This window comes from Scophthalmus maximus, chromosome 3 (assembly GCF_022379125.1).
Source record: "Scophthalmus maximus strain ysfricsl-2021 chromosome 3, ASM2237912v1, whole genome shotgun sequence".
Taxonomy (NCBI): Eukaryota; Metazoa; Chordata; class Actinopteri; order Pleuronectiformes; family Scophthalmidae; genus Scophthalmus; species Scophthalmus maximus.
In genome coordinates, this window is record NC_061517.1 from 16,004,488 (window position 1) to 16,031,685 (window position 27,198).

The following is a 27,198-nucleotide window of genomic DNA, read 5'->3' on the forward strand; positions in this document are numbered from 1 at the left end:
TTATGCGTTTGCGCGCCTTTTTTTTTTTATTCCTTTCACAACCCCAAGAGCCTTCCCTGTCGTCTGGGCTTAATAACCATAAACTTGAGATGCCAACCACCACACAATATAAAGATCAAATGACACAAACATATTCGATGAGTGAACATTTATTGAAAATCAATCGTCAATGACAAAACATTAGTTTCACAAAACAGTTTTTTTCTCTTACATGCCACCAATCGATTATGAATAATCCTATTTAACACACAGTGTTTACAGACTATTATGTTGCACAGACCAAAATACTTTTAAGTCCATCGTGCAAACCTCAAACAAAATAACCCTTGGGGTTTTACAAAAGTGTTGACTACAACCCGTACCTTTGACACCCCAAAGAGGATTGCGCTTTAAAAAAGTTCATAGACTTTGCGGCTTCTTTGAGATCTGTGCTCGTGTGCCCTCTCTGGCTTTAAACGCAGTGCTGAATTTTAATTATTATGCAGCAACTCCAACAATTCTTCTTCTTAAATCACTAACAGTAAGGCTATATTGCAATATAACTAGCAACAAAAATGACATCACGAAATAAATAACACACATGACAATAATGCCCTTCTAATCTACCAAGGTCTCCACATGGCAGCGCTGACGGGCTGCGGGCCTGGCTGTGCTCGGCCGGGAGCCACTGCGCTGCTGCTGCTGCTGCGGGACTGGCTCTCCGGTCTGGAGCTGAAGCTGGACTTGAGGCTCAGGAGTTTCTGTTGGATCTGAGGGAAGCTTCTGGAGCTCTGAGCGCAACAGTTCAGGCAGGTCGGGGTGACGGTGGTGGACATGGACTGCTGGACGAAGTCGTTCACCCGCTGGCACGCGTCTTGGTCCAGGCTCGTTTTGGGAAGCAGAGCGGAGACGCGCTGGAGGCAGGCTTTGTAGCCTTCTCTGTAACTGTCTGCGGAGTCTGGAGGGAAGGAGCGAAGGAAAAGTTTGATCAGTGACTGGAGCTGCACACCGAACACATGTGAAATGAAAGATTCAATGCAACCCATATAGTTCAAGAGATGATTCTCACCTTTCGCTGGAGTAGAGGGAAGGTCTCTGAGGAAGCGCACTGTCATTTCCAGAATATCAGCTTTCTCCAGTTTGGAGTAGCGTGCGTTGTCTTTGCCAACAAGAGGCAGAATGATGCCCTTCAAATGACTGAGGCTGTCATTGATGCGAGCACGTCTCCTCTTCTCCAGCAAGGGTTTCAGAGTCTGGAAGAAATTAGGAAAAACCGTTATTCCGTTGCACTTCCCAAAGCAGTCAAAACCATAAAATGTTTCCAGTTATATGCACAGAGGTTTCTCCTTTTTCCTTACCTTTCTCAGTTCGTTGGCTTGTTTTCTCTGGGCCACGGTTGACCGGGCAGGAAGAGGCTGGTTTGCCTCAGTGGTGATGCTGGGACTCATTTCGTTTGCTTCTGGTTGTTGTGCTTTTGTCGGACGGGAGATTCTTGCTCTTGGAGCGGCTGAGCTGAAGTGTGTGGCAGAGCAGGAGAGCCTCCTATTTATATGGCTCCGGCGCGTCGGAGCGGAGGGGAACTCAAGCCATTGTGCTGGACCTTTGACATGGGAGGGGGCGGGGCGATGCCTTTGGGAGTTGAGCGGAGCTCCTGTCTGGACCATCTGGTCCCGTTGGGCCCCTGCGTCTACAGCGCTGGTATGCGGAGTTCCACGATAGTGTTGCGCTTTATTGCGTTTAAAAATTTAAGATTTAACGTTCATCTGAGATCCCATTACGCACAGAAGGCAAATGACGGTGTTGTTTCCCCTCAAAACAGCATATCAGCTGTGGCATATACCTGCTCTTTAAATTTTCCAAGGACTGCTTAATTTTTCGCCTGCATGGCTTTATTAAATTGATTATCTTTCTGTATATAATTCTGTTTTTTCATGCATCGAAAATCCCCCCACAAATGAACAACCAAATGAGTCAAATATATTTTTGTGTGATCATACATCTGAAGGTTGCATTGCTAGAAATACATAATCAAAAACGTTGGATCAAAATAATAAATCATACATTAATGCTTGTAGGGCTCGACTTGCCCAACAAAATAAAGCAGAATCAGAGGTGTGTTTCTGAGGCGACAGGGGTAATCTATTCCTAAAATTAATAAACCAGTTACCCAAGCCACGCTATGTATGGATTAACATCTGCTTATGGAGCCCAAGCAGCTTGTTTCCAATATCAATGACACGGTGTTTACCTGGCGTACTGGGGGAGGAGACTGAAGAGAACCTGCATCAAGCACAGAGGGGTGATGCGTATGTCTGCAGAATATGACGTACACAAAGAGCCATGCAGCACACGAGTGAGCACTAACACTGCATGTATAACACGGTGAGGAAGACGCCGATGACGCAGTAAAAGACTGGACCTTCATGGAGTGATTCTCACTCTTTTTTGTTTAATCTAATATAAAACATTCTATATATTTCAAACTTAAATCAACGTTTTGTTTTTCTTATTTCAAACTCTCAAGAGTTTCAGTCTCTCCATTAAACCAAACTGTTCTGTGAGCTGCCAGTAGGATTCACGCGCTCGGCACGCGCCACAGCCGCGCAACAGATGGGGGGAAACCCCCTCCCTTCTCGTCTTCCGTGTCCGCACACCATAAACATCCCCTCCCCCCTGTCTGCACCACTCTGCTGGTCCCATCAGCATCCCGGCCCCTGCTCCTGCTCCTGTGCCCCCTCATCATCAATGTTCTTCAACAACGCTTTTCGTTTTTTTCTTTTTCTCTTTCTTTCTCTTTTTTAGGGGGGGTGGGGGAGTAGGCTTGGGTCAGGGTGCATAAACGCAATGCACAGTTGTGGAGAAAAAACAGCTCCATCACATACAAAAGAGACCTATAAGGTTCACTAGTAAAAACCGACATCAAATCTGTAAAAACATTCATATTTAAAACTATGTTGTTGATTCATGTTATCTATGTTATGTAATATATGTTATGTTATGCGATATCACCATATCCACTTATAGGTCACGTTGTCCTCTATATCATTAACAATATATTTTCCAAATTGCGCACAGAATTTACGCACTAACCGTTCAGTGAAGCACTCGTAAATTGACGGCTATTGGGCCATTGTTATCACAACGGAATATCATTTTAACTTAAGATTCAGAAACAGATATATGGCTCATCGAGCTCGTATCATTTCGGATACAAAGAAGACTTTGTTTGGCTGCAAGCTGCTCTACTGGAGTTTGAGGGTTTACGACCCTTTTTTTTCTCCTCAGTCATTATAGATGCGCGGTTTTGCACGCGTCCTGTCCCATGGGGACCCACACAACTGCCACCAGGTCCAGTCTGGGAACGGGCACTTCGAGATGGGACGGGGGGGGGAAAAACTTCAAGAGAGCCTTCGGTTAGGAGCCTTTTTGTCCTGGTTTCAGCGTGGGTATCCATCTGTGCAAGCTCTCGGCACAGTGATCCTTTGTTGAAGGGTGTACAGGAAAGTGGAATCACAAAGAATTTTACAGCAACTGTATACGGGAAAGAGATACGATTCGTTTCTATCTTTGTTCCTAAGTCAGGGTATTGAATTTAGTCTTTTGTGTAAGAACTCAAATCAAGAAAATGTGCTTTGTTGACATTATAATTATTATAGCTGATTATTCCCAGCTGGTTGACCAACACCAACACAATCAGTTTTGCGCAAGAGCCTGTAATCTGGTTGAAAATATGAAAAGGTAAAATATCCTGTAAGTTTTCCTAGAAAATATCTTGTGAATGTGAATTTGTGTGAATGAGTTTGAGAGTATAATAATCATAAGTGAGAAATAATTTATGCGTATATAAACGGCATGAGACTGACACGAGCCAAAGTGGCCAGGCAGATGGAGCCTTGGCGGGTTTATTGAGCCGTGAAACCAGAAGCGTCGACGGTCCGACTCCGCCTTGACGACGGTGATCGTCGCCATCGCGGCTACGCGGAGGTTCTCAGACCTCTGGGTTTTTTCCAGACTCCAAATCGTGACTGCTGCTCAAAGGATGTCTGGCATCCCAAGCCAAAATCTACGCCAACATTATCCAAATGACACTGAAGCATCTGCACAGGACTGCAGGCTGGTGTTTGTCCCAATGCTGCGCGTGGTTCAGACGGAGTCTCCTGTTGTTCCCACTTTGTGGTCATCTGGTTAAAAATGTTCCTTTTTTTATCACAAAGCAACGTTTTGAATCACTGAATATTAAGTTAAAAAACAAAATGGGGTAAAGTTAAAAGTAAAATGTTGACCCCAACATTACCCATAGGTGTAATTGTCATCATCATCATCATCAAAACGATTTTCTTATTTGTTTGATATGTGTTTTAGCTGCAGCTCTCTATGTCCCCTCTCAGGATAGTAAGTCTGATACCTGGTTTTACATCAGAAAACAGAAATAAAAATCTATTGAAGCAGCACAGTGAGATACTTCACGTCATTTCAAATGGGTGTTTACTGACATACATTTGACAAGTGTGCATAACTTACTGAGCTGAACTGGCCATTCATCTTCTCATCTACACAGGATATGATCATCAGTTCAAAATGTAATGACAAAGGCATTGCAAGGCCATAAATTAAACTAACTGCTGTTACTGGATCTAAATGTTAATATATCAACCCATGGTGCTTTGAGCATAAGTGTGCTTACACTGATCAGTTAGCAGCAACAGTGATTAATGAAACATTCAGATTGTTTAAGAAAGTAGAAATTATACAATAAAAAAAACTATTTCAAAGTTAGTGAGACTCCCTCGTGCAAGATTTTAAGTTTAAGTTCAAGTATTATTCACAAAATGGTCATGGGATATTTCTAGTTTAGTTTTACCCACAAATGTAGCTATTGTGTCTTCGTGGCTTTTGCTAACATTGCTTTTGCCTCATCTGTTGCAGAGATTCAGGGATATGAACTTTATATTTACATAAATATGATGTGAATGCACCACACAGTTAAGTATTTGATTACACCTGTATTCAAAATCCTTCACACGATTGGTAACAGAAATTTGGGATAAAACAAAATTGCTTTTTCTTGAAATATTTGCATTGAGATTGCTGTTTGAAAGCCAGTTATTCAAATGCAAAAAGCAGCTTAATCAATAAAACAAACATTCATGGTCGGCAACTCACTGAAGTATTTTGTAGAAAGGAAGGGCAACTGAATCCTAAAGCCACCAAGTCTCAAATCTGCAGATACACTATAGGACAAACTGTAAACCCGGAGTTATAGACATGTCACAGCCTATGAAAAGGTCACAGTTAAAAGCCGCAGCCATGAGTAATCATTTTATCATAGAGGACCATTTAGCAACACATGGAGCACTGAGGGGAGAGAAAATGACATGTTTGTCATGGTCATCAGCATAGTTTATGCATAAGGACCAAAGAGAGAGAGAGGATTTGTTCAGTGTCCCGTCTTTTCCATATACTGACTCATTCAGCTGATCAGAAACAAACTCTGTTAATACACAACTGCAAGAGTGGTTCCATTAGGTGACTGACAAAAGTGATTTCATGAGGTAAAACGACTGGAACAGACTGATTTGCAGTCATGCTGATAAAAATGTAATCTAACATTTTAAGTGTTTGCGCTTTGTACACCTGATGTGAGAGCTGAGCTATTAGACACCGACTTCATAATCAACTTGTGAGGCTAAAAATGATTAATGCCAACAGCAGCAGACCACAGAAATATCTAACAGCTAATTCAGATGGATGATTTGGTCTCATCATGATTATTTCATTTATATAGTTTTCTCTCAGTATGAACCTCTCTGCTTTAAGTTTGTTGACTTGATTTCAACAACATAGACTTAATCCAGATTTGAACTGTGTGCAGTTTTCACATCATCCTCCTCTTGACTGCTGGGCACTGCTCTCTACTTGTGTATAACCGTGCACATTATGTTTTCACTCAAAAGTACAGTGTAACGCTACTTTCTACTTTCACTATTGCTGTGTGGCGACAATGGAGAGAATGCATCAACACACCACCAGTTCCTTTCCCTTCAAAATCTCTCTCGTAGATGTTTTATTAATTATTGAAAGGCTTGAACATCCTGATGAGTGAGTTAGAAGCTCCACACTATAGAATGGTTTGATGGGTCCCATACTGGGTTTGGATTCAGTCTGCCGGTCGGTTACACTTACAACTAAGAAAGCATCTTCTAGTTCTTGTTTCTCCAGTAGTTTTCTACAGCATTGTACAGTTTTTATCAATATAGCAAGTTTGCTCAATTTGATTAAGGCCATTAGATTAGTTGAAAGCTCCACAAAAGGGTGTAGTAGGTGGACCTTGATTTGAGATTTTCCAATACTCAGGTTACCGTTGTCACACATGTGATTGCTGGCTTCTACTCAGACTGACAGAGCAGAAAATAACACTCACTGTAGTGTCAACTAGTGATGTTGTCTTTGAGGTGAAGAGCAGGTGCCAAAACTACAAGACAAAAGCCAAAGAAACTTCAAGGACAGCTTCTTTCCTCTTCCACATTAGCAACATAAGCATCGATATCAAGGTCATGAAATAAAAAAGAGTGAGTACAGAGTGCAAAGTGTGAACCTGTCTTTTTCATCTCACATCTAGAGGAGTCAGGTGTGGGTGACTGGTGGACACGTGACCTCTGTCCACAGTGCTGAAGAACGAGCGGGTGTTTGACGGGGGAAAGCCGTTTGTGGTGCTACATCCTGGCTCTGGAGTCACCCACTTGGGTCTGACAGTACATTATGTTGGTCCGTGTAGGTATTTAGTTCTCGGCCACCGAAAACGGCTCGGAATAACTATAAAAGCCAGGAACTGGTGCCCAACATGACATTTTACTTGTAACCAAAACTCTGAGCGAGATGTATATTAATGAAATGGATTTCAATTGGACTTTGACTTAAAAAGAACTAACGCCCAGCAAGAAAGAATGAATCCTACAGCTGTTCTTCAGATTATGAGACTGGTCTGTGTTTCAGTAAAATGTCTGGTCGGAGCTGATTATCTTATCCTGAGTGACGGACAACAAGTGCAACAGAAAAGCTCAAACTCGGATAATGAGTGCTAAAAAACATTTTTGGTAAAGCAATGACCCTGAACATTTGCAGCACACACTCAGTTTATTAGGTACACCTAGCTAAAATATGACATTGACAAATATATTCACATCCCTTTTAGATGCAATTTCCATTCTGTGCAATGGCTAATAGGTAACCACTCTTCTATCTTAATTATTGAAAAGATATTGAATTTATTTGTTGTGTCTTTTGTCAGATTTTAATCTTGTTGTTTTTTTTAAATAAATTTGCACGTTATCAAAAGTAGCACCTCTAATTCCATTGTACTCTTTTTTTTCCTGCATAAAAAACTTAACATTTATGGATTTATGACAGAACTGAGTTCATTGTAGTTTTAGCCATATATCCTGTTTCCTATTGTTAGTCAGTCCACTGAGTTACTATAATAACATAAAAATATCCAATCTAACATGTTTTGCATGTTGAAAGTAAATATGCCCTTTAGTGGTTGAAGGGGAGAAGAGGGTTTTTTAAAATATTAAAACTTCATCTTATAGATGAAAAAAAAGAATAAAAAGATATTCATTTCAAACATGCCCACGCTGCATTTTTCGTTCTCTTTGTTCGTGTTGGCAAAGCTCTCGTGTGACATCGCATCAATTCTCCTGGTGAGGATGCAACGTGAAGACCTATCAAAATTTGCCATGAAGCTTGCCACGCCTAAACCAACGCCGTTTTCACGAAGCATCTGCCGCACCATGGTGACCAAACCCCAAACTTTTTTTCCCCTCCTGCACGAGGTCCAGTTGACGTCACTGGTTCTACCCCGAAGACACTGTACATCAGCAGCCCCACGTGCTCCATGAGACGGTAACAAAGGACACTATTAAATGATGGTGATAGATTAAAAACAAAAATAAAAATAAAACTTACCAAGGAGCCACAAAGACAGATAAAAGTATATGAAGCATAAGTATATTTAAATCCAAGAGTCCGGTGCCTGATGGTTTCAGCTGCCTCATGTCCCCTGAACAATGTCATGGTTCCTGCAAAGGTCTCTTCGGATATATTAAGGATTTGAACAAGTTTAAGGATATAAAAGTATAATGTTTGCACCTGAACCATAGAAAGCATATAGGTGAAACTATTAAGTTGTTGCGTTTCATTACGCATGGTAGAAACTGAACAACAGCATTCAACGTGAAATACTGATATATGTCATAAAATACAATACACGAAAATATAGTCGAAATGTCGAGCAACAGATCACATATTATTGTTGTCTACGATAAAAAAAACTGTATGACAGACAAGGGAGATTTTGGACATGCCAAGTAAAAACCGTGATAACTTTGCAGACACTTTTCCACTTTGAAAATTACGTGTGTGTGCTATTGTGGTGCCAAGCATCAAGCCTGCGGCGTCCTTTTCACAGGCGGAGAATTTTTGTTCTGCCTAATTGTACTTTAGGAGTTGTGTCCCAGACGGGATTTGATTATCCAAACAAGCCTCCCCAAGCCAAAAGCCAAGCTGTATGAGGCAGAGAACACATCTGGTGGCGCATGGTTTGTTTTGTCCGTCGAAGTTTGACAAAGGTAAAGTCACAGCGACGCAGGGGCTTCTCCACCAATAGCTGCGCTTTCCACGCACCTCTGACACACTCACTCGTGGCCCCACGAACAGCCAGGGAGCGGTCGAACACTGTACAAATTACTCTAGGGATTAAACAGACAAACGCCTTTAATGTTCAGAAAATGATTTGTTCGTTTCTGCGCAAATGCTGCAGCATAGTGAGGATATAGGGCGATGGATGGACGGATGGGACGGGACCTGGATGGGACGGGACACGCCGGACAGGCGGCTTGTTGGCGGGTTTTTTGAATATTGGATTTCTGATTGAGGGGGGGATCCATTGTGCTGCCATATCAGGGGCACGAGAACAGCACGAGCCAGCAGAACAAAGGCAGCAGATGGCTTTCCTGCCCCGATGAATTATTTTGAACTTACAGAGGAACAGGGGCCCATTAAGAGTTGTCCGGGGGGAAATTAAGGAGCAGGGGGGCATAATCAGGGAAACACGTTTATATTGAGATATTCTACACTGCAGCAATGTCCAATACAGAAGGAAAAACATCAACAAAGTGTGATATTCTTCAAGGTAAATTTATTTTTATGCTTCACATTTTCATTGCACATAACAAAAGAAGATATAATAATACGTAAATGGGATAATAATAATAAAGTGATCCTTACTCTGAATATGTATTTGTTGTTGCTGAGATTCATCCATTCTGGATTTCTTTGGAACATTATTTATTATTATGACTTTTATAACACTTTGAATTGATAAGGATGCCGGTAACAACAAATAAGATATTAAATTGTTCCTCTTCTGGTTTAATTTATTTTACAGTGGGACTTGAGCATGAAAATGCAACCTATTAGGACAAAAATAAATAATAAATTAGTAAAATCAGCTCTAATCTGTTTATTAATAATTAAAAATCTTCCTATATTCTTTATATTTTTTCCTGCGCATTTTGCAGGATCGTGCATCACAGTCCCTCAGCGGTGCAGCAGAGCCACGCCGAGAGAGAGGGCGTGGCATGTACAAGGTACCCGCCCACAAAGACAACGCGTCCCTGTCATTGAGCCGCAAACCTCGTGTTGGAAAAGGGCGCTGAATACAACTGCACCATCCACCCGACGACCAGCAGCGACCTGTCCCACACGCACCGAGGGGCTTCGGCTTCAAATGATGAGCGAGGAGCTGGTATGTGTTTACAATTATTATTGTTATTTAAATGTGATATTATAATTATACTTGTATGAACGTGTCGCTTGTGTGTGTAGTGTAGATCCTATAGGGCTTAATTCCACCTTTACATGAAATCTCACATTTCTGTTTGGGATATGACAAACGTCCTGCATGGCTTTTGAATTGAAATGTTTGTGTCAGTATTTAATGTAATGTTGTCCGAGCGTGAAAAATGTGATTCGTCCAACAAGTTGAAGATTGCATCAATAACCAAAGCAATTAAAACCAAATTTTAATTGGAACACGTGACCGATTGTTTGGATTAGAGTTGATAATATTGAGACGTGCATATAGTCTGCTACAACATTTACTTAAATGGGCTTTACTGTGATATGTTGATGTACAGTAATTTGGTGTATGTATATACCGTCTAACGTTATGAAATAAAGTCAATGGAGACAGAAATATTTAAAGGTATTTAAACTCCACTTCACCACATTTGATCTCACCAGCGGTCTCCAGCATTTTTTTTCTCTTTGACTTTTCACTGTAAACGCAACTTTGTTGAAACGCCTGTCTTGTCAAATCAGTTGTCCCCCTGCCCCTCTGTCTGTCGCTAATGAGCCCGAGTGTGAGAAAGTCTGACCGTAGAAATTCTCACTGCAGCTCACGGATGACTGCGTCGCCGTGGGAGAGACATTGTGTCTGCGTGGTGAGTTCAGGGGAAACGGAAGAGTCTCACTCATGTCTTAAGGCTGCAAGAAAGACAGAAGAACCAAAGGTGAACTTCAGAACAAGATGTTGTTGTTTCAGGAACTATCGGTTCTATAGCCTCCATTATGTTCAGGGTATACAGTAAGCTCCACATAATACATTTCCATAACTATAAATCATAGAGAAAATATGATGATCTCATTAGGTCTACATCAGGCTGATCCTTTTTATTTGATTGGTAAAAAAAAAAGATTTATGTCAATCTAACTACTTAACATAGTTTTATTTTCTGCTGCATGTACGCTCAGTTGCAGTTGTTAAAAGGCTTGTTTGAAATTTAAGACTATAATAGAGAGATGGACAATTGAAAACCTCACATACTGCATTTCTTCACGTCTTCAAAAATTTAAATTATAGGCTATATGTGTTAGGATGGAAAAATCTGTGACCTTTAAGGTTTTATAGTAAAGAAATAAAACATTTAAATGAAACACCAGTTCCACTAAATCTAAACATTTCTGTGCTTTATTCAATATGAAAATAGTCCTATAGCCCTACAGTCCAGAGCCATGTTTTTATTAAAGTGTTTATTTAGTACATATTACCCATTCTCAAAAAAAAGATCAAACGATCAAAATTTAATATTACTATATAATTTATTATAACAAGATGGATACATTTTCAGATGTTTTTTATGCCTCCTTTAGAAAATACTTAGAAAGAAAGAAAGGAACATAGATAGAAAGATGGAGGGAGGTGGGATGCATAAGGATAAATAAAGTAATTTTCCCTCTGTGTGTGTTTGTCTTCTTCAAGCTGTTTAATAAACTTCACTTTGCCTGTGTCTTTTCTTATAAACAGTATGTTGTGGATCATCTCATATTCATCAACTGTTGTGTGCTTTTCATTACATAACGTAAAATGTCACGCTAATGGGGATGATATTAGTGCTGTAGATGGCACAGTGAGGTGCAGACATGATGATGCTCCCCCCTAGTTCAACATAGAGCCTACATACATGAACGCCTCTTCCCTGCACGCGCCCGGTTCACTCAAGCGAAGCAATTACTACTGTGGCACGCGCCAACCAGCTGAGCCGTTACAGACGGGCGCGAGGAACTGCTCTATGACCACAGACCGTAGAAATGAATAAACAAATCAGAATTTACGATTATATTATTATTATTATTAGTAGTAGTAGTACTGGTTTTACTATTTGAAGTTACAACTATGAACGGAAAACGCTGCTATGAACAGTGTTCACACTCATATGTAGGAGCTCGCTGGTAAATGATTCACTTTAATAAAGCTTCGGAGGATTTGGGACTTTTTCTCTGGATTGCATCCCGCTGTTGTTCGAGGTAGTGCGGGGCCAGGCGTGGTCCCAATCTGACGGTGGGGCTGTTGTGTCACAAGCAGCGTGGACTTGGAAGCAGGAGACTCCTCGTTTGAATGTTCCCGCGCGGCAGCAGATGTGACCACACAATAGATTGGGGCCCACGCGCTGAATAATTGAGAGCAATTTGAATAACTGTCGCACGTCTGACGCGTGCAAGAAGAATCCCAGCTTTTCCCAGGCTTCACAAAAAAAAAGCCGTTGGCAGCCCCCTTTTCCAGTTCAATGGGGATTTAGCTTCGCATTGCTTGAACTTGTGGGAGCGTCTTTGAAGGAGCCTGGGAAAAGACTCGGCTTCACCTACACATGATTAAAGCCTGTGTTCCAGACCCCTCATTACACGGAGCCGCTGAGGGCTCGTGCAGCTGCAGCTGGACCCGAGAGAAGGTCTGCTGCGGTTCATGTCTGGGCTGCAGTTAGCAAACTACCGGAAGAACTGTTAAACAACAATAGATACCCAGTTTCATACAAAAAATGTCAAATGTAGTGTATTGCCAATGTGTTCCATTAGGTTTTTTAAAAACTGTGGGTCTACATTTTAAACCCCAATATATATATATATATATATATATATATATATATATATATTCTATAAGCCTATTGGGGGGGAAACTATCATTCGAAAACCAATATAAACTATATGCAACAAAATAGTATGCCCAATATTATTATGGTCTAAATACAAACAGGAGTTTATTTATAACTCCCTTAAAATATGTATTATTATTATTAGGGCCCGAGCGCTTAAAAGCATGACCTATTGTAATCGGAGGAATTATTGTATCATTATTATTATTATTATTATTATTATTATCTTTAATAATAATAAATAAGGCCATAGCCTAACCATCATTACGGTGCTGGTCTAAATGGTCGGCTCTAATGGCATTGACAGTGTCCCCTAAATCGTGTTAGAGAGTTATTATTGTCCATTTCCTTTGGGGAATTGTACCGATTAGTCAAGAATGCTGGTGGGAATTCCCCCTCCCCTCCCCCACACTGGCGCATGCAGGGTGTACATGACAGTTGGACCTGTGCAACAGATGGGCCCAAGTGGCACGTGCCGAGCACGCGACTCGCCCCCCCTTAGCCCCCACTGCTCCCCAGCTCTCACACACACAATCCCGCAGAGGCCGCTCGACCGGAAAAATCAATCATCCTATAATGTGACAGTGAAGAGGCAGAAAGTGATGAGACTGGTGGGTGACGATGCAGCTTGTGTTTTTTTTTGTTTTGTTATCATTATCACTTGAAAATGTAGACTTTGTCAAGTGGATATTGGCCTATAAATAAGACTGGAAAATAATATATACTGGCCTGAATTTAAACAGCCCTCCTATTTTAAATGTTTACCAGACCTCAGAGCAGTACCACCGGTCCAATATTTTGATAATAGAGTACATTTCATAATAATTTTTTTCTTCATTATTAGTCTTTAATCAGATGTGTTTACTGTCCTGACATCTGTGACACAGCTTACAGTGATTTAGAAAAGCCATGACACAAAATGATAACGTGACACCTGGACACCAGGTAGAGCTTTACCTTGCAGAATATGAACCTTTCCTGCCACCGTTTGGTGATTCAAAGTATTACAGTTCATCACAACGTCAGGTTCCTGAACTGAAAATATGTTATATCCAATATCCCTACTCTTTTACTTAGATATTATAATACTGGTGGTTAGACTTTAACAGCATGTATTTATGTAGCCGCTGCAGGTTAACGCTACTTATTATGTGGCGTTTAATACAGACTTGTAGGCTGCAGTTGATCTGTTCTGAATATGTTATTTTACTGAATGTATGGACTTTTTCCGCTTTCAGACACACATGCAGTGGTGGAAGGCACCAGTATGCTTCTCAAAATATAACCTAAGTAATTTATCAAAAGCAATACACTGCTTTTGCAAAATGGTCCCAGAGTTTTATATAATCATAAGCCTTTTATATCATTGGTTAATTATTATAGATACCCTAACTTCCAAGCAGCAGTTAATATGAGGTATGACGTAAAATGTTGTCAGGCAGTCTTAAATGCTTTTATAGGCTAACAGTTAAATCTTAATCGGTTTAGTATGATTGTCAGATAAATATTTATATTTTTCTCTGAAGTAGAAATATTATGTTGCATGAAATGGAAAATATGCAAGTACTTCAAAACTATTACTTACAATATGCCTATTCCACCACTGCACATAATATAAAATTGCCCTTAAAAATATTTTCATAATCAACCATTCATACCGAAGGGGATTCAATGTGTTGAGTTAAGGGTCTGAATACTTTCATGAATGAGACATTTTAGTTTTTCAGTTTGAGTATATTTGTAAAAAAGAATAAAATAAATTTCAATCTAAAAAAGTGCCTTCACTTTGTCATTATGGGTTATTGCGAGTAGACTGCAGGGCAAAAATTTGCCTTTTTATCAATTGACAATCAAATTAACAACTAAAGACCAATAATTGGTCTGATTTGAATGACTTTAAAAAATTCCTATTCAACGATATACGCTCTAATGACACATGTGCAAGTCATTTTATTATCTATATAGCAAACTTCCATCTCCCACAATTAAATGCCACATTTTCATAGTTCCACTGGTCCGATAACCAAAATAACATTTGAGTTTTGCTCAGATAATTTAACTACAATTTCAACTCAGCTCCTGTTTGGGAGCTTTTAAGAACTTCTCTGCAGTTCAACTCCTGAGGGTTTAGCAGTGCATCAATTATGTTGTAAAAGCCTGTTAACCATGTGTCCTCACACAAAATGACTTATTTAAACTTCTAATACTCAGATGCTATTGTGACATACTGGCTCATTGTAAATAAAACTAGTTTTTTCCTTTTGAATTTAAAGCAATAGAAACAGAAAAATAATACTGATGCATCACAATGAAACATTTCACAGTGGTTATTTAATAAGACCATTGTTGTGTTAAGCAAACCGGATATTTCTCCAAAGGTGACAACGTCATCAAGATGCTGAATATTCACAATCATTTGCTAAATATTTTGACTGTTGCATTTCCGCACGAGACCACCAGATGGACCTCGACTGTCTACAATCGTGGACAGTGATGCTGAGTTCAAGACTATATGTAGAATTAACGACAGGGAGCCTGCTGATTGGATGTGTTCAAAAAACTCATTGCTGAATTAGTATCCGGCCGTTGGTCTATACTTGACTGACACCCACCACCATAGTTGCGTAACTTGTCTAAATACTAGTTTTAAGAGGGCTACTTGTACTGTTCGTACTGCGCCTTTAACTTCTGAGCCGATTTCCACAAAGCAACAACCTGTAACCGGCTCAGCGATCCTCCCCCTGATGGATTATTTAGCAGGCGCTCAGTCCCATGTCGCCATCTGCTATAAGAAGAAAAACACTGCGGAATATTCCCCGAGGCCCCATGATTTACCATAGTTCTTCGGAAGTAAACAGGGTGAACGAACAACTTGAATTATAAAAAAAAAAGTAGAGGGTTTTGTGGAACACTGAAAGAAAACTGCCGCAACAGGTGTTGCGCATCCTGCGAGCGTCAAGCGGATTACTGACCCACGTCGTCGGGCCAAACACAGAGAGCAGGTTCGTTCATCCCTCAGGTAGTGAGCTCAGTTTTATTGCAACATGTAAAACGTATTTAAAGTGGCAGCTTATGAACGGACACAGGTTGACGATTTGGCTCAAGAAAGATGCGGCGCGACCATTGAGCTTTCCAACCGAATCAGCTGACTGATCATCTTCGAAAACGCTACAAGGACGATGGTGATCACATCCACTCGGTGAACAGGTCGGGCTGAAGAACAAGGAGGGAGTCGTGCAAACTAAACTGCAGCGGCCATGGTGGCGGAGGCGGACCGGGCGCTGCTCGCCGCGAGGCAGGGGGACGTGCAGACCCTGAAGGCGCAGTTAGCGGCAAAGGCGCTCACCGGCGACGTCAAGGACGCGCTGGGGGCCTCGCCGGTCCACCACGCAGCCCGGGCCGGAAAACTGACCTGCCTGCGGTTCCTGGTGGAGGAGGCTGGGCTGCCGGGCAACTGCCTGGCGAACAACGGGGCAAGCCCGGCGCATGACGCAGCGGCCACCGGTAACCTGGCCTGCTTACAGTGGCTGCTGACGCAGGGTGGATGTCGGCCAGAGGTGAGTGACCCGGGGCTATAGCAGGTGTAGTTGAAGTGGGGCAGCAGACAGCAGCCTAATTCTCTTGTTTCCTCTAACCATGGCCGCCATGTGTGGCCCCGCATGTCACTCCGCCTCCTCCTCCTCTCCAGTTGAACTCTGCAGGGCTGCAGAGGTCCAACTGGAGTTCAGTGGATCTGGGCTAAGTTCAGTGTGTTCCCATGCTCAAAGTGAAAACAAATGACGTTTAGAGTTAGAGTTTGCACTTGGAGTGGAAACGATTCTATTCTATTGACACCATCCTAATGAAACCCAAAGGGTAAAGCAACTCCTCGATGTAGATTCACCCATTAGCTTCTTTTCATAGAGGAAGAGATACAGGACAGTCTAGTGCTGTAAGTGACTAAATATCATTTTTCAAATACATTCTATCCCTTAACACATTGTTTTTGTGTCTCCATTTGAAGAGGCACTTCCATAAGTCACCACAAGGTCAATGAATATGGTCTAAACCTGATAATGACACTATGGATTTACAAGGTCTCATGGTTCTGTTACAGTAAAACCATAATCCTCCTATCGTTTACCAGTTATCAGTTCGGTCATGACAAAAAAAGAAAAAAGGAATATGTATCTTAATCCAAGATGGTAAATGCCTGCAGCAGTCAATCAATGACAGTTTTTGTATCAACATGATACCAGACATTTGAACAGTGTTGGTAAACACACACTGATCCCTCAGTATGTGTTCTCTCTCCTCAGACATCCACAAATGTCAATGCCGTTTCGTAATGGTTTTCACTATAGACTAGGGCTGCAACTAACCTATTCTTTTATTATAGAAAAATCTATCGATAATCGATTAGCAATTTGTTCCATAAAATCCCATAGAATGGTCAAATATGTAGATCGTGTTTCCCAAAGCCCAAGATTGTTTTTCTATTGTCTACAGACCAAAGATATTCAGTTTATTGTCATAGGGGAGCAAAAAAACCCCAGAAAATATACACATTTAAGAAGCTCAAAAGAGAATTTTGACTTTATTTACCATTAAAACTACTTGAACTGATTATTGGTTATCAAAATCAGTTCAAGTGATTTGGAGATTAATTTCGTAGTCGATTACTAATCAATTAATTGATTAAAGACATGTTGAAAGCTAACATAAGCTATCACTTTGATATGAATAAAGACATTTAACAAAATAAACTGTGGATCAATGGAAACGCATTAAAAAATGTAACCGCCCTCTTAAATATGGGGCTTTTGTTTAGGTTTTAGTTAAAAATGTACTGCACTAGCTCATGTACCTAAAGTGATGAAGTATGCAAAACTGGATTTGCAAATGTAATATCCTTTGTACAGATAGTGAGACACAGGGAAGAAAAATACAAACACCCAATGACAGGTTGCTTTGATATGAGAGAGCGGAAGATGTTTGGTATACTGTAAGTAATATGGTTAGGCTTTCACATGATGGATTAACGCTTATGAGACTCAATTACCTCATTTCCATGTCCCCGCCGGTCGTAAGATGCAAAGTATTCACACCAGGGAAGGAACGCAGCACACACTTTGATGCAGTCTGCAGGAGTAGGAACTACAGTTGTCCTCTAAATAAAATCAGTGATTCTTAATTTGAAACAGAGTAATAAGAGACTGTTTATCTTTTGAGGACTGCTTGACAGAGCACAGAAGAGCAACAGTGCGCACCCTATATGCCGAGAATTAACTGATAAGATACTTGGCTGACATTTACTAAAACCTATCAATTACAACTTGCAGTGCAATTTACTTGATTGGGGGAGGTTGTTGAATTTTATCTGATTTTAATGTTCATTTGAGTCATTTTACTATCTCCGACTGAAGCTTTACATTCATATACATCCATCCAAAGAGCACAAAATTTAATTGTTTTTTATTTTCTCTTACATACTATTGGTTCATCTCTTGATATACAACTGTTACAGATAAATTCAAGCTTTTTAAAATCGGTAACTTTGGATGATGGATGAAATCATTAAGGCTTGAATGACAGTCTCTTTTGACAATTGAATGTATTTGAGCTTAATTATTAACCACCTAAGTCATGACAAGTGCCTGAGTTTCACGTCCGAGTTGTTTCAGAATCTATTTTCTGGCTTTTCCGATTATGCTTCAGTGCAATCAGTCTACGCTGAATAGAAATTTAGCAAGTTCAAAGCTGAAGGATTTCCTGCATACGGCTGGTATGTACAGTATATCATGATATAATTTGAAGGATATAGGGTTTCGGTATATATCACGGTCTATTCTATCATCCAACATAAGTCGTAGATTGTTTAATGCTTTTCTGATCGAATCATGTGCATGTGATGGAAGTTGCACAGGGCTTCTTTTTAATCTCCTCCAAACAAAGCAGCACGTTTTACAGATGATTTACTGATGATGAAAAACTTGGCAACTTGGATTAGTGAACTGATGCCTCCCACTGTTGCAGTCATTGCCACATAAGAGCTCTGAGGGCTCTACCGAGTCAGCAGTGTATAGTCAAAATACATTGCATAGATCCAGATTCATTTTTCTATAAATCATACTTTATACTATACACCACTAACAATGAAGTTACTCAGGAAGAATGTAGTGTGTGTGTGTGTGTGTGTATAAAATTTTCACAAACAAGGTGCTATTGTACACAAGCTAAGCAAGGACTTATATCCAGGCTCTAATAAGCCTGCAGTGCTACTCTTATAGGTACCGAAGGTTTGCGACAGATTTCAGAAAATCACAACATAATAAGCTTTAAGTATTTAACATAATTAACATCTAATTCACTTAAACTACTGTATAACATGAACATATATTTGTTCTGCAGCTTTTATATTTATCCATAGTGATCATCTGTCTGCCTATCCCTTCATTTTAACAGTAAATGCTACAATAGACAAAAGTAGGGGAGAAAACATTATTATGTGAAAATATAATATGCAAAACACGGTGGTGCAGTGGTGCCAGTCACTGATAAAGGTTATTTGACTGATACTAGGACTTTGCTCTGGTGTCTGGATACCAAACATGTGCAAGATTAAAGACAAATAAGTTTGTGAGATAATGGACTAGTCTCTAATTTGTTGGGTTTGATTGCTAGGTAGCGCTTCCTCAAAATAATGTGATTCATTTCAAAATGTGAAATCAGGCTGCCTCTAAAGGAACAGTAAACTGTTAGGGTCTAATACTTTAACTAACCCTAACCAGTCTAATACTGTAACTTTTGTTTACATTTCCGTCGTTGGGTTTTCCTGGGATTATCAATGGGATCTTTAATGCCATAACTCCATATCTCGGCTCTTTTCCAATTTGATTTTTCTTTATAGGGCAAGGACAGCTCTGGTGCCACCGTTCTCCATCTTGCATCCCGCTTCAGTCACCATGAGATCACCGATTGGCTGCTGAAGAGTGGTGAGGTGGACCCCGGGGCCTCCACCGATACAGGCGCCTTACCTATCCACTATGCTGCTGCCAAGGGAGACCTGCCGTCTCTGCGACTGTTACTGGGGCACAGCCCGAGGTAAGAGCAACGTGTTTTCGTCTATTAGCTTCCTTTCAGCGTGCTCAGAACCTGAACTGATATCGATAAGCCAGTCCGAGTTTTGGTAAGTAGATCAGACATCAGCTTCGGGCTCATACTGTAGCTTGTTTTTACAACAACAAGTTGCAGTGGAGGTGACAAATTTGTACTCAAACCCCTCAAAATCTAAAAAAAAACCCTCTTCCCAAAAATAATCCACACTACCATAGCCCCCATGTGCTACTATGTGTTACATCAAGAATAATAATGAAACATCAGAAATGTGAAAAAAGGCCGGCACAATATAAGGAACGAATGCTGACTGCTATGGTGCAACAGCAAGAGAAGCAGCACCTTCTCACATTTGAGAACCTGTATAAAACTAATGTTTTTGTTAATGTTTTCTAACAAACAAGAGATTGATGAGTGTTTAGACATTCATTTAAATGAAATGTTAATACTGTGTTTCTGTGCACATGACTGTGATTACCCCTTGATGAATATCATATCAGTGCAGTTTCACTTTCTGTTGAATCTGTTGACTGTGTTAGTAGCTTGTCCAGGCACCAACGGCAAGCTCTGCACCTCCAATACTGTCTGGTTGCACCCCAGACAGGTGCATAGCTGCTGAAAATTTAATGAGTCTCGGGGACATGGTAGCGCCCTGATAGCTGGGTCCCATTCACTCTTCTCCTCCTCCCTCCCTCTGTTGCTGTTTACCACTGTCTCCATGGTGACACATAGTAGCACCAACCAGCGATAAGGTAATGAGGGAAACAAATCCATTTGAATAGACGGATGGTCACTATCCTTGGGCATTGTTAAGACTGGAACTTTGCAGCGGTGAGATAGCATTGTTGTTTTGGGGGTTTATTACAAGGCACAAATTGGCATCATCACGTTTTAGGAGGTAACTGGATAGCTCAGAGTGTGTTCTACCTGAAAAATCACAAGGATAATATGACCTGCTCTGTTACATCACTTTAGTAACTGGCAGCCTAATGATGACAACATGGTGAGAGTGTTGCTGCACAGAGGAAATAGTATACTCTGTTCCCGTAAATATGCAGATAGATCTTGATCCAGAAATGTAATAGATATTTTAAACTTCAATTCAATATTTACAGTCCATTGTTAGAAAATAAGTAAGTAATGTTGATTTAATATATCACCTTTCACAGAGCAAGTGCTTTACAAAAATACAAAAGCTTAAAAATGATAAAATTAAACAATGAAAGAACCAGATCGCACTCGTACAAAAAAAACTACTCAAAGGCCAGTTTGAATAAATTCGTTTTTAGCCCTTTTCTAAAGGAATTAACGGAGAAACAGAACTGCAGTCTGGAAGAAATACGTGCATGAATGATCATCTCCAACACATGTTATGATCTGACACGCTTCAGTTTTGAAATATTTCTTAGAAGAAATAGAGAGGAATGGATTAGGGATTTCATATGTTGCTAAAATGCATAGTCTGACCAAAAACGACACCAAGATTTCAAAGAGTGGATTTTTTTGGCTGGAGAAAACGACCCAAGATCTACTGAATTGTTGTCTTCACTTTTTGTGGATGTAATTTTAGCTTTAAACAGACAAGGCGCCACACCTCTTGCATCAGGACCAGTCCCTGTTTCCGACAAGTGATGAATACGGATAAATCCTGGTTAGACTAAAAATGGGAGTGGCCAAAGCAAAAAACTTGAGCAATTATCCCCACTCAAGCACTAGACCAGTAACATGAGCTATGTGTTTGAACAAGATATTTTGTCAAAATGATTAAACATAAGTTACCTGTGCATTTTTAATGGCGCAAAGTATACACAGTCTTCTACTGCCAGCTGTACTTGACTCGGTTAATCCTAACACAGCCTCAAAACACTGAAAATCCTCCACACCAGACCTCATACTTCCATCTAGGCTTTGACCAATATAGACTTTTCGTTTGCTGCACTAAAACGACCATAACCACTAAAGTTTGCAATTAAAGATATAACCAAACCTATCCAACAATGTACAAAGTGGGCAACTGCTTGTATAATCTTACATTGAAGTCCCAGTGAGAGGGTTGCATTCCTGAAAACAATTGTGTATTTAATGTACTTGGATTATTAGTCTGTATTTCAAATGTGACACAACAAATAAGTTCTCTCATGAATGACATACAGACAAATGGCTTGTGTGAACTGAAGACAAACACAGAGATGTTTTATCTTAAAACTGCCGCACCAGTTAACTGCCTGCCATTTTCTACTCATTATGCAATCCTTGTCCTCTTGTTCCAAGATTGGTGGGAAAACAGATGCGGCTTTGTTTCCCAATGTTTTAGTGTTTATTAGATTTATAAGCCACATCTGAATTGGTAGGTCGTATGTACATTCATCCCAGTGAACCAAAACCAACAGGCACATGTGCTGCGCCTCTGCTGATAACCTCAGTACACAAAAGACTAAAGGGATGAGGGAGAAAGTGCGAGAGAGAGCGAGCAGACAGATTATGCAATCAGTTGGTAAAGATCTTAGGCCAAGCCATAATTCCAACATGCAGTTGAGAAGGGTTGACCTATGATACTCTAGAAAGTCAGCTGTCTAAAGATCGACTCACAGAGACATCACCAGTGTTCTCATTGTAAATCAAATGGCTCAATCAGTCCAGCATAAAACGATAAATATAATATCTCGTCCACACTAAAAAAAAGAGTTCAAGAGTTCACCTTGCATCCAAGTATCTGAGGTTGTAGCAAGGCAAAGGTCCATTGTCAGCATAGATACGAATATACAGGAAGAAAAGTAATGACAGCATGAATATTATCAAATTGAGGTGATTAATATGGCTGCTAAACACAAGATAGGAGTGTTCTCTTAGCTTAATCTCTGAAGGTCCTTCCTTTTATGATTAGAAGAAAAACTCAATTGCATCTAAATATGGGCTGATGTCTATTGTGTGGCAGGTCACAAATACTAGCGGTATTTCTTACTTTTAGGTGCTGAAATGAGTTAGGAATTTAATGGTTTAGCTGTCAGTTTCGATATGGAGAGAGTAAAGGCTAAATAGGAGAGATGAGTGTTTAATTCAGCCATTGGCTGAGTTGCACTTATTTACTTCAGCTTAATCTTCTTAATAACTTCTCGGTACGAGTGGGATAAAACCTCTCTGTTCTGTGTTACAACATGTGGTGTAAACTGAGGAAATGAAACATGTCTTGCCATTTTCTCCTGCTTTTGGGCAAAGGGCCAACAGTAGTACAACTGCACACTTTGTCAGAGCATTGTAAAGTTAACCATCAAGTTAAATCCTGAGATGTGCAATTGTTAAAGTGAAGAGTGATTATGTAGACACAAGGCTTTTCTATCGTGTTTCTCTAGTTTGTTGTCCTCTTGTTTTGGGGCTCTGTTGTCAACAACTGCCTCTAAGAGAAAATATAAAATACGAGTTGTGTGTATTAGGCAATCAAAAAATGTCCATGGTTGTAATCTGCAAAAACCTTAACTTTGCCATATACAAGACACAGAGGTCACATAACTAAATAAAGTGTTAACATTTTCCCAACAGTTTTCATTGCTGAGACAGGAAACACTACTGTGAAGGTAACAAGCCTTTGTCAGGCAAGAATACCGTTAGTGTGACATCAATTACTTCACTAGTAATGAAGATGACCTTGCTCTTTGTTACTGTGTACATGGGAGGAGACAGTATACAGGCAATTACTGAGGTAAATTACTCAATGCAACTGAACTGGAAATATATCAAATGTCTACTACCTCAGAGTGTTTTTTTGCCTTTGAGTGACAGAGTGATGGACAATGTAGCTCCCCCTTGTACAACTTGCTAGCTGTGTCGTCACACAAGGCTAACCTCTTTCTTAGCTCGTTGAAATCTACACCTGTTCTCTAGAAGCACTTCTTTAGTGGGCAGTGTTCAAGCCTCTTCACTTTGGAGAGTTGCGACAAAGGCGGTGTGTGCTAGCTATCATCCATCCATCTATATCCATGTCACATCGATCCATCTCACACTCAACTTTGTCACTCTCATAAAGTTTGTGGTAAAGATTAATGACACTCCACAGACCCCAGTGCACAGGCGAACTTCAGCTCACTTTGGTTAGTCACAAATAATTAACCTGTCTGCCCACTTCCTGATGACAGAACCCCAGATGACTTTCTCTTCTAATTTTGAAATTTGCAAGGTGTGCTTGTTTTTACTGGGAACGTTTACCTGGATCAGCCAAAGAGACCTCCGTTGTTTTTCCCTCAAACACAAACCTCATTGTCATTGATTTACCTGAAAACTTAATCGTTGTTAATTTCCACAGGAGTATTTTCTGGTTCTGGTTAAAGCCTGAAAAAGATGCAGCCTTGCATGTTGGATTTGGACCAGAACAAAAAAGTTACAGCATGTAGTTTTAATGTGAGGTCCTTGGTTGGTAGAGTGTTGGCCTTGAACCAAATCTGAGAGAAAGCTTGGCGGGGTCATGCTTGTGCCCCGCCCTGCCTCTTATTTCTCTCACCTTCTCTACTCCTCCTCTTCACCTACTCAGTCTGTGTTGGCCACTGGCAAACCTTCGCTAAGCACATGGCAAGTCGAGCAAAGCCAGTGGAGTGGTAATCCTCTTAGGAGACACATTGCTCATTTGTCAGTATCCAAATAAAGCATGACCTTATGGGATTTAGTGGGGAAGCACCGATTCACTCCCTGACCTCCCGCTGTGTCTGAAAAGATTTGGAACAAGGAGGAAAACATACATTGGATGAGAGGCGGGGCGAAGAGCCTTTGGAAATAAAGGGAAGCAGGATTTGTCTCTGCATCACTGCTGTATCTTCTCAAAATAGTCGTCTGACGATGTTGAAAGGCATGTTTCCCTTAAACCTGTTGCCTTCAGACATCATCTACACTTTCATATAAATACATTTAAACAAAAACATTGTCCTCCCCACTTCTGTTTACAAGTAATTTTCACAAATTGCTCCACCCACAGTGAAATATGCCAACAGTAGAGACATGGCAGAATTTCTTCTATTCTGTACTATTCTGTAGGTTGGCATCTACTGCAATGTGCATCATTGTTGTGACCTGGTAGGGAGTAATACACACACCCAAGGTTCTACTTTATTTTTCCCTTAACTAATGATCTCTCCACGATCACTTTTATAGTCTGTTTAAACAGCCATACAGACAGTTTCTGTATGTGTTCGCTTCTGCTGTTATGTTGATTGTTATGGCAAATTGTGTATTGGCTGCTCATGAGTTCTCTTTGTTTCTCGGCACAACACTACCAGTAAAATGTTTTGTTTCTTTTGACAGACTTTGTGTAATGGTTTTGCATTCAATTTAAATGTTTCATTGTCATTTGAAACCCTGGATGACGTCCTCTTGGTTTATGAGGCCTGAAAGAAAAAGAAAGATTGCTGCTAGCAATCCATGCTGTAATTCTATTAATAGATCCCCAAAAATTATATATTTATATATTCATACACACTTTTTGCACACCATTGACTTAAGACTTTAAACTCTTGATTTGCTTTAGTGTTTAAAGCTTTTTTGATACTTGATTTTTTGAAAATATTTGACACAAGGTGATGGGAGAATGAGTTTTACTTTCTATGCAACAGTGAGCAAATGAAACCAGTTGAACCTTACTTCACTAGTCTGTCCTGTTTGCACCGACTGTATCACATAAATAAAATGAGCAGAGTGTAGATCCACAATTGTAACTATCCATTCTTGGATGCCAGTAGGTCTTAAATGTCAACAATATTGGCTTATTTGATGAAGACTTGTCTGCAAAATTAATTTGACTTTTGTTTGTGCCCAATCATTCACTGCAGGTTTAAGTGACAGAAAAAATATAGGCCGCGAGAAACAACCTCCATAATCGAAATAATGGTCTCCTTGAGTTTTTTATTCATGTTTCCATTTCATTTCCCTGCAGTGTTGTCAACTCCAAAACTAAGAATGGTGCCACGCCGCTCTACCTGGCCTGCCAGGAGGGTCATCTAGAGGTCGTCCAATACCTGGTCAAGGATTGTGGAGCAGATCCAAGCATCAGAGCCAATGATGGGATGACACCATTACATGCTGCTGCCCAGATGGGCCACAACACTGTCATAGTCTGGCTGGTATATTGGAATGTCACTACAAATCTTGTAAACAAATAGTCTTGTCCCATACCTAATGTATGTACCTATGTATATATACTTTTAATAGATTTGATTAAACATAAATAATTAACTCATACGATCATTTCTTAAAAAAGAATTCGGCAGAATTCCTGCTGTTGTAAAACATGACTTTAATTTGTGTCATCACTCTCACTCCTTTAGATGAGTTTCACAGAGATCAGCCTGACAGACAAGGATGGCGACGGGGCCTCGTCCATGCACTTTGCAGCTAGTCGTGGCCATGCAAAGGTGCTAAGCTGGCTGCTGCTGCACGGTGGAGAGATCATCACTGACAACTGGGGAGGGACGCCGCTTCATGATGCAGCAGAGAACGGCGAACTGGAGGTGTGTGTTTACGTGATACATACTTTTTTGTACTTATTACCAGTTTACAGTGACCGTTTACATTGTTTTAATATAAACAGTGAAACAATGTGATATTCATTTAGTGAAGATTCTTTATGTATTAATGTTAAACGCAGTATGTTATGGTCAAACTTGACATATAGAGCTCATCTCTTCAGTTTTATCATTGGTTTTCCAACTATAGAAGATATTTCACAAATTTGGCATTATAATATTGGACTATAAAGGCTTTCTGTAGTGATATTTTGTGATTGATTGGTATTTTCTAATCGAATGATGGAGTGATTGTCTGCTATGTTACTATTTTACCATACAATATTCATAGAGGTTTTGTCAAAGCATTACGATTCTTGATGCTCAAATATCCATAATGGGTTTCACACTTACCCATCTGTTTTGAATGAAAGGCCACTAGAAGATGGTTTTGCTACCACTCGAACCTAATACTTTGAATAATTTAGTTTTGTATGTAAATCTGGTCAGTCAGCGGTTTCTTTCAGCTTCAGCTTGAAGTTTAAGGTGGAGAGAAAAGTAAATTTTTAAATTTAGAATGTTGTTGTTATCATTATACATGTAACAAAATTTAAACACACACTTGCACACAGATGTATCCCTCTACAGTTTATGTCATCCTAGAGTTGGATGCAGTGTCTTCACTGTACATGTACATTACTGTACATTAATGAGTAACATTGCAGACTAGAGTTGATATCTGTCACCACAGAAAGAAAAGAAATGTGGTCTACATTTGAGTTGGTTAGTTTTTGCAGAACTAATTTCCAGCAGGCATTTTCTTCCTGCTGATTGAAGCCAACTTAAGGCTATGTCTATTTCTCTGTCATATCACCCTCCAGTGCTGTCAGATCCTTGTGGTCAACGGTGTGGACCTGGGCATTAGGGACCAGGACGGCTTCACAGCAGCAGACCTGGCCGAATACAACGGCCACTCCCAGTGTGCCAAGTATTTGCGCACTGTGGAGAACATGGTAAGAGACACAGCGATGCTGAACTGCATCCTGACCTCTTAAATATGGTTTTCCAGTGATCTGATTGGTCAGTAGTTGGACTGGTGACGGGATTTGATCTCTTATCTCGAACTTAACTTGCTCTGGTAGCTGTTCAGCATA

General features: G+C 40.3%; 2 protein-coding genes and 1 long non-coding RNA gene across 11 annotated transcripts in view; 1 reads left to right on the plus strand and 2 right to left on the minus strand.

The window, feature by feature from the left end:
• Positions 1 to 173: 173 nt before the first annotated feature.
• Positions 174 to 2,973, minus strand: LOC118317196 (transcription factor HES-2-like). Its single transcript, XM_035645680.2, has 3 exons — positions 1,338 to 2,973; positions 1,049 to 1,232; positions 174 to 937 (listed from the first exon to the last, which is right to left on the minus strand). The coding sequence occupies exons 1-3, from the start codon at positions 1,641 to 1,643 to the stop codon at positions 603 to 605; spliced, it is 825 nt and encodes a 274-aa protein (XP_035501573.1). The 5' UTR covers positions 1,644 to 2,973; the 3' UTR covers positions 174 to 602.
• Positions 2,974 to 9,843: 6,870 nt separating this feature from the next.
• Positions 9,844 to 27,198, minus strand: part of LOC124849892 — a 40,717-nt gene continuing 23,362 nt past the window's right edge. The window contains exon 3 of the long non-coding RNA XR_007030507.1: positions 9,844 to 10,524. This is a non-coding gene — a long non-coding RNA (uncharacterized LOC124849892). The remainder of the gene's footprint in view (positions 10,525 to 27,198) is intronic.
• Positions 15,682 to 27,198, plus strand: part of espn (espin) — a 38,134-nt gene continuing 26,617 nt past the window's right edge. For 6 of the 9 annotated variants that reach the window (XM_047331202.1, XM_047331204.1, XM_047331205.1 and 3 more), the window contains exons 1-5: positions 15,682 to 16,024; positions 19,357 to 19,550; positions 25,477 to 25,690; positions 25,868 to 26,050; positions 26,926 to 27,057. In XM_047331202.1, coding sequence (XP_047187158.1) covers positions 15,725 to 16,024; positions 19,357 to 19,550; positions 25,477 to 25,690; positions 25,868 to 26,050; positions 26,926 to 27,057 — 1,023 coding nt within the window. In that variant the 5' untranslated portion in view covers positions 15,682 to 15,724. The remainder of the gene's footprint in view (positions 16,025 to 19,356; positions 19,551 to 25,476; positions 25,691 to 25,867; positions 26,051 to 26,925; positions 27,058 to 27,198) is intronic. The other 3 variants (XM_047331206.1, XM_047331209.1, XM_047331210.1) reach the window with 1 other exon arrangement.

Coding starts and splice junctions, on each gene's coding strand:
- LOC118317196 (XM_035645680.2), bottom strand. CDS start 1,643: ATGGTCCAGACAGGAGCTCCGCTCAACTCCCAAAGGCATCGCCCCGCC. Junction 1,233..1,337: donor AAGCCAACGAACTGAGAAAG/GTAAGGAAAAAG, acceptor AATTTCTTCCAG/ACTCTGAAACCCTTGCTGGA. Junction 938..1,048: donor TCCCTCTACTCCAGCGAAAG/GTGAGAATCATC, acceptor CCTTCCCTCCAG/ACTCCGCAGACAGTTACAGA.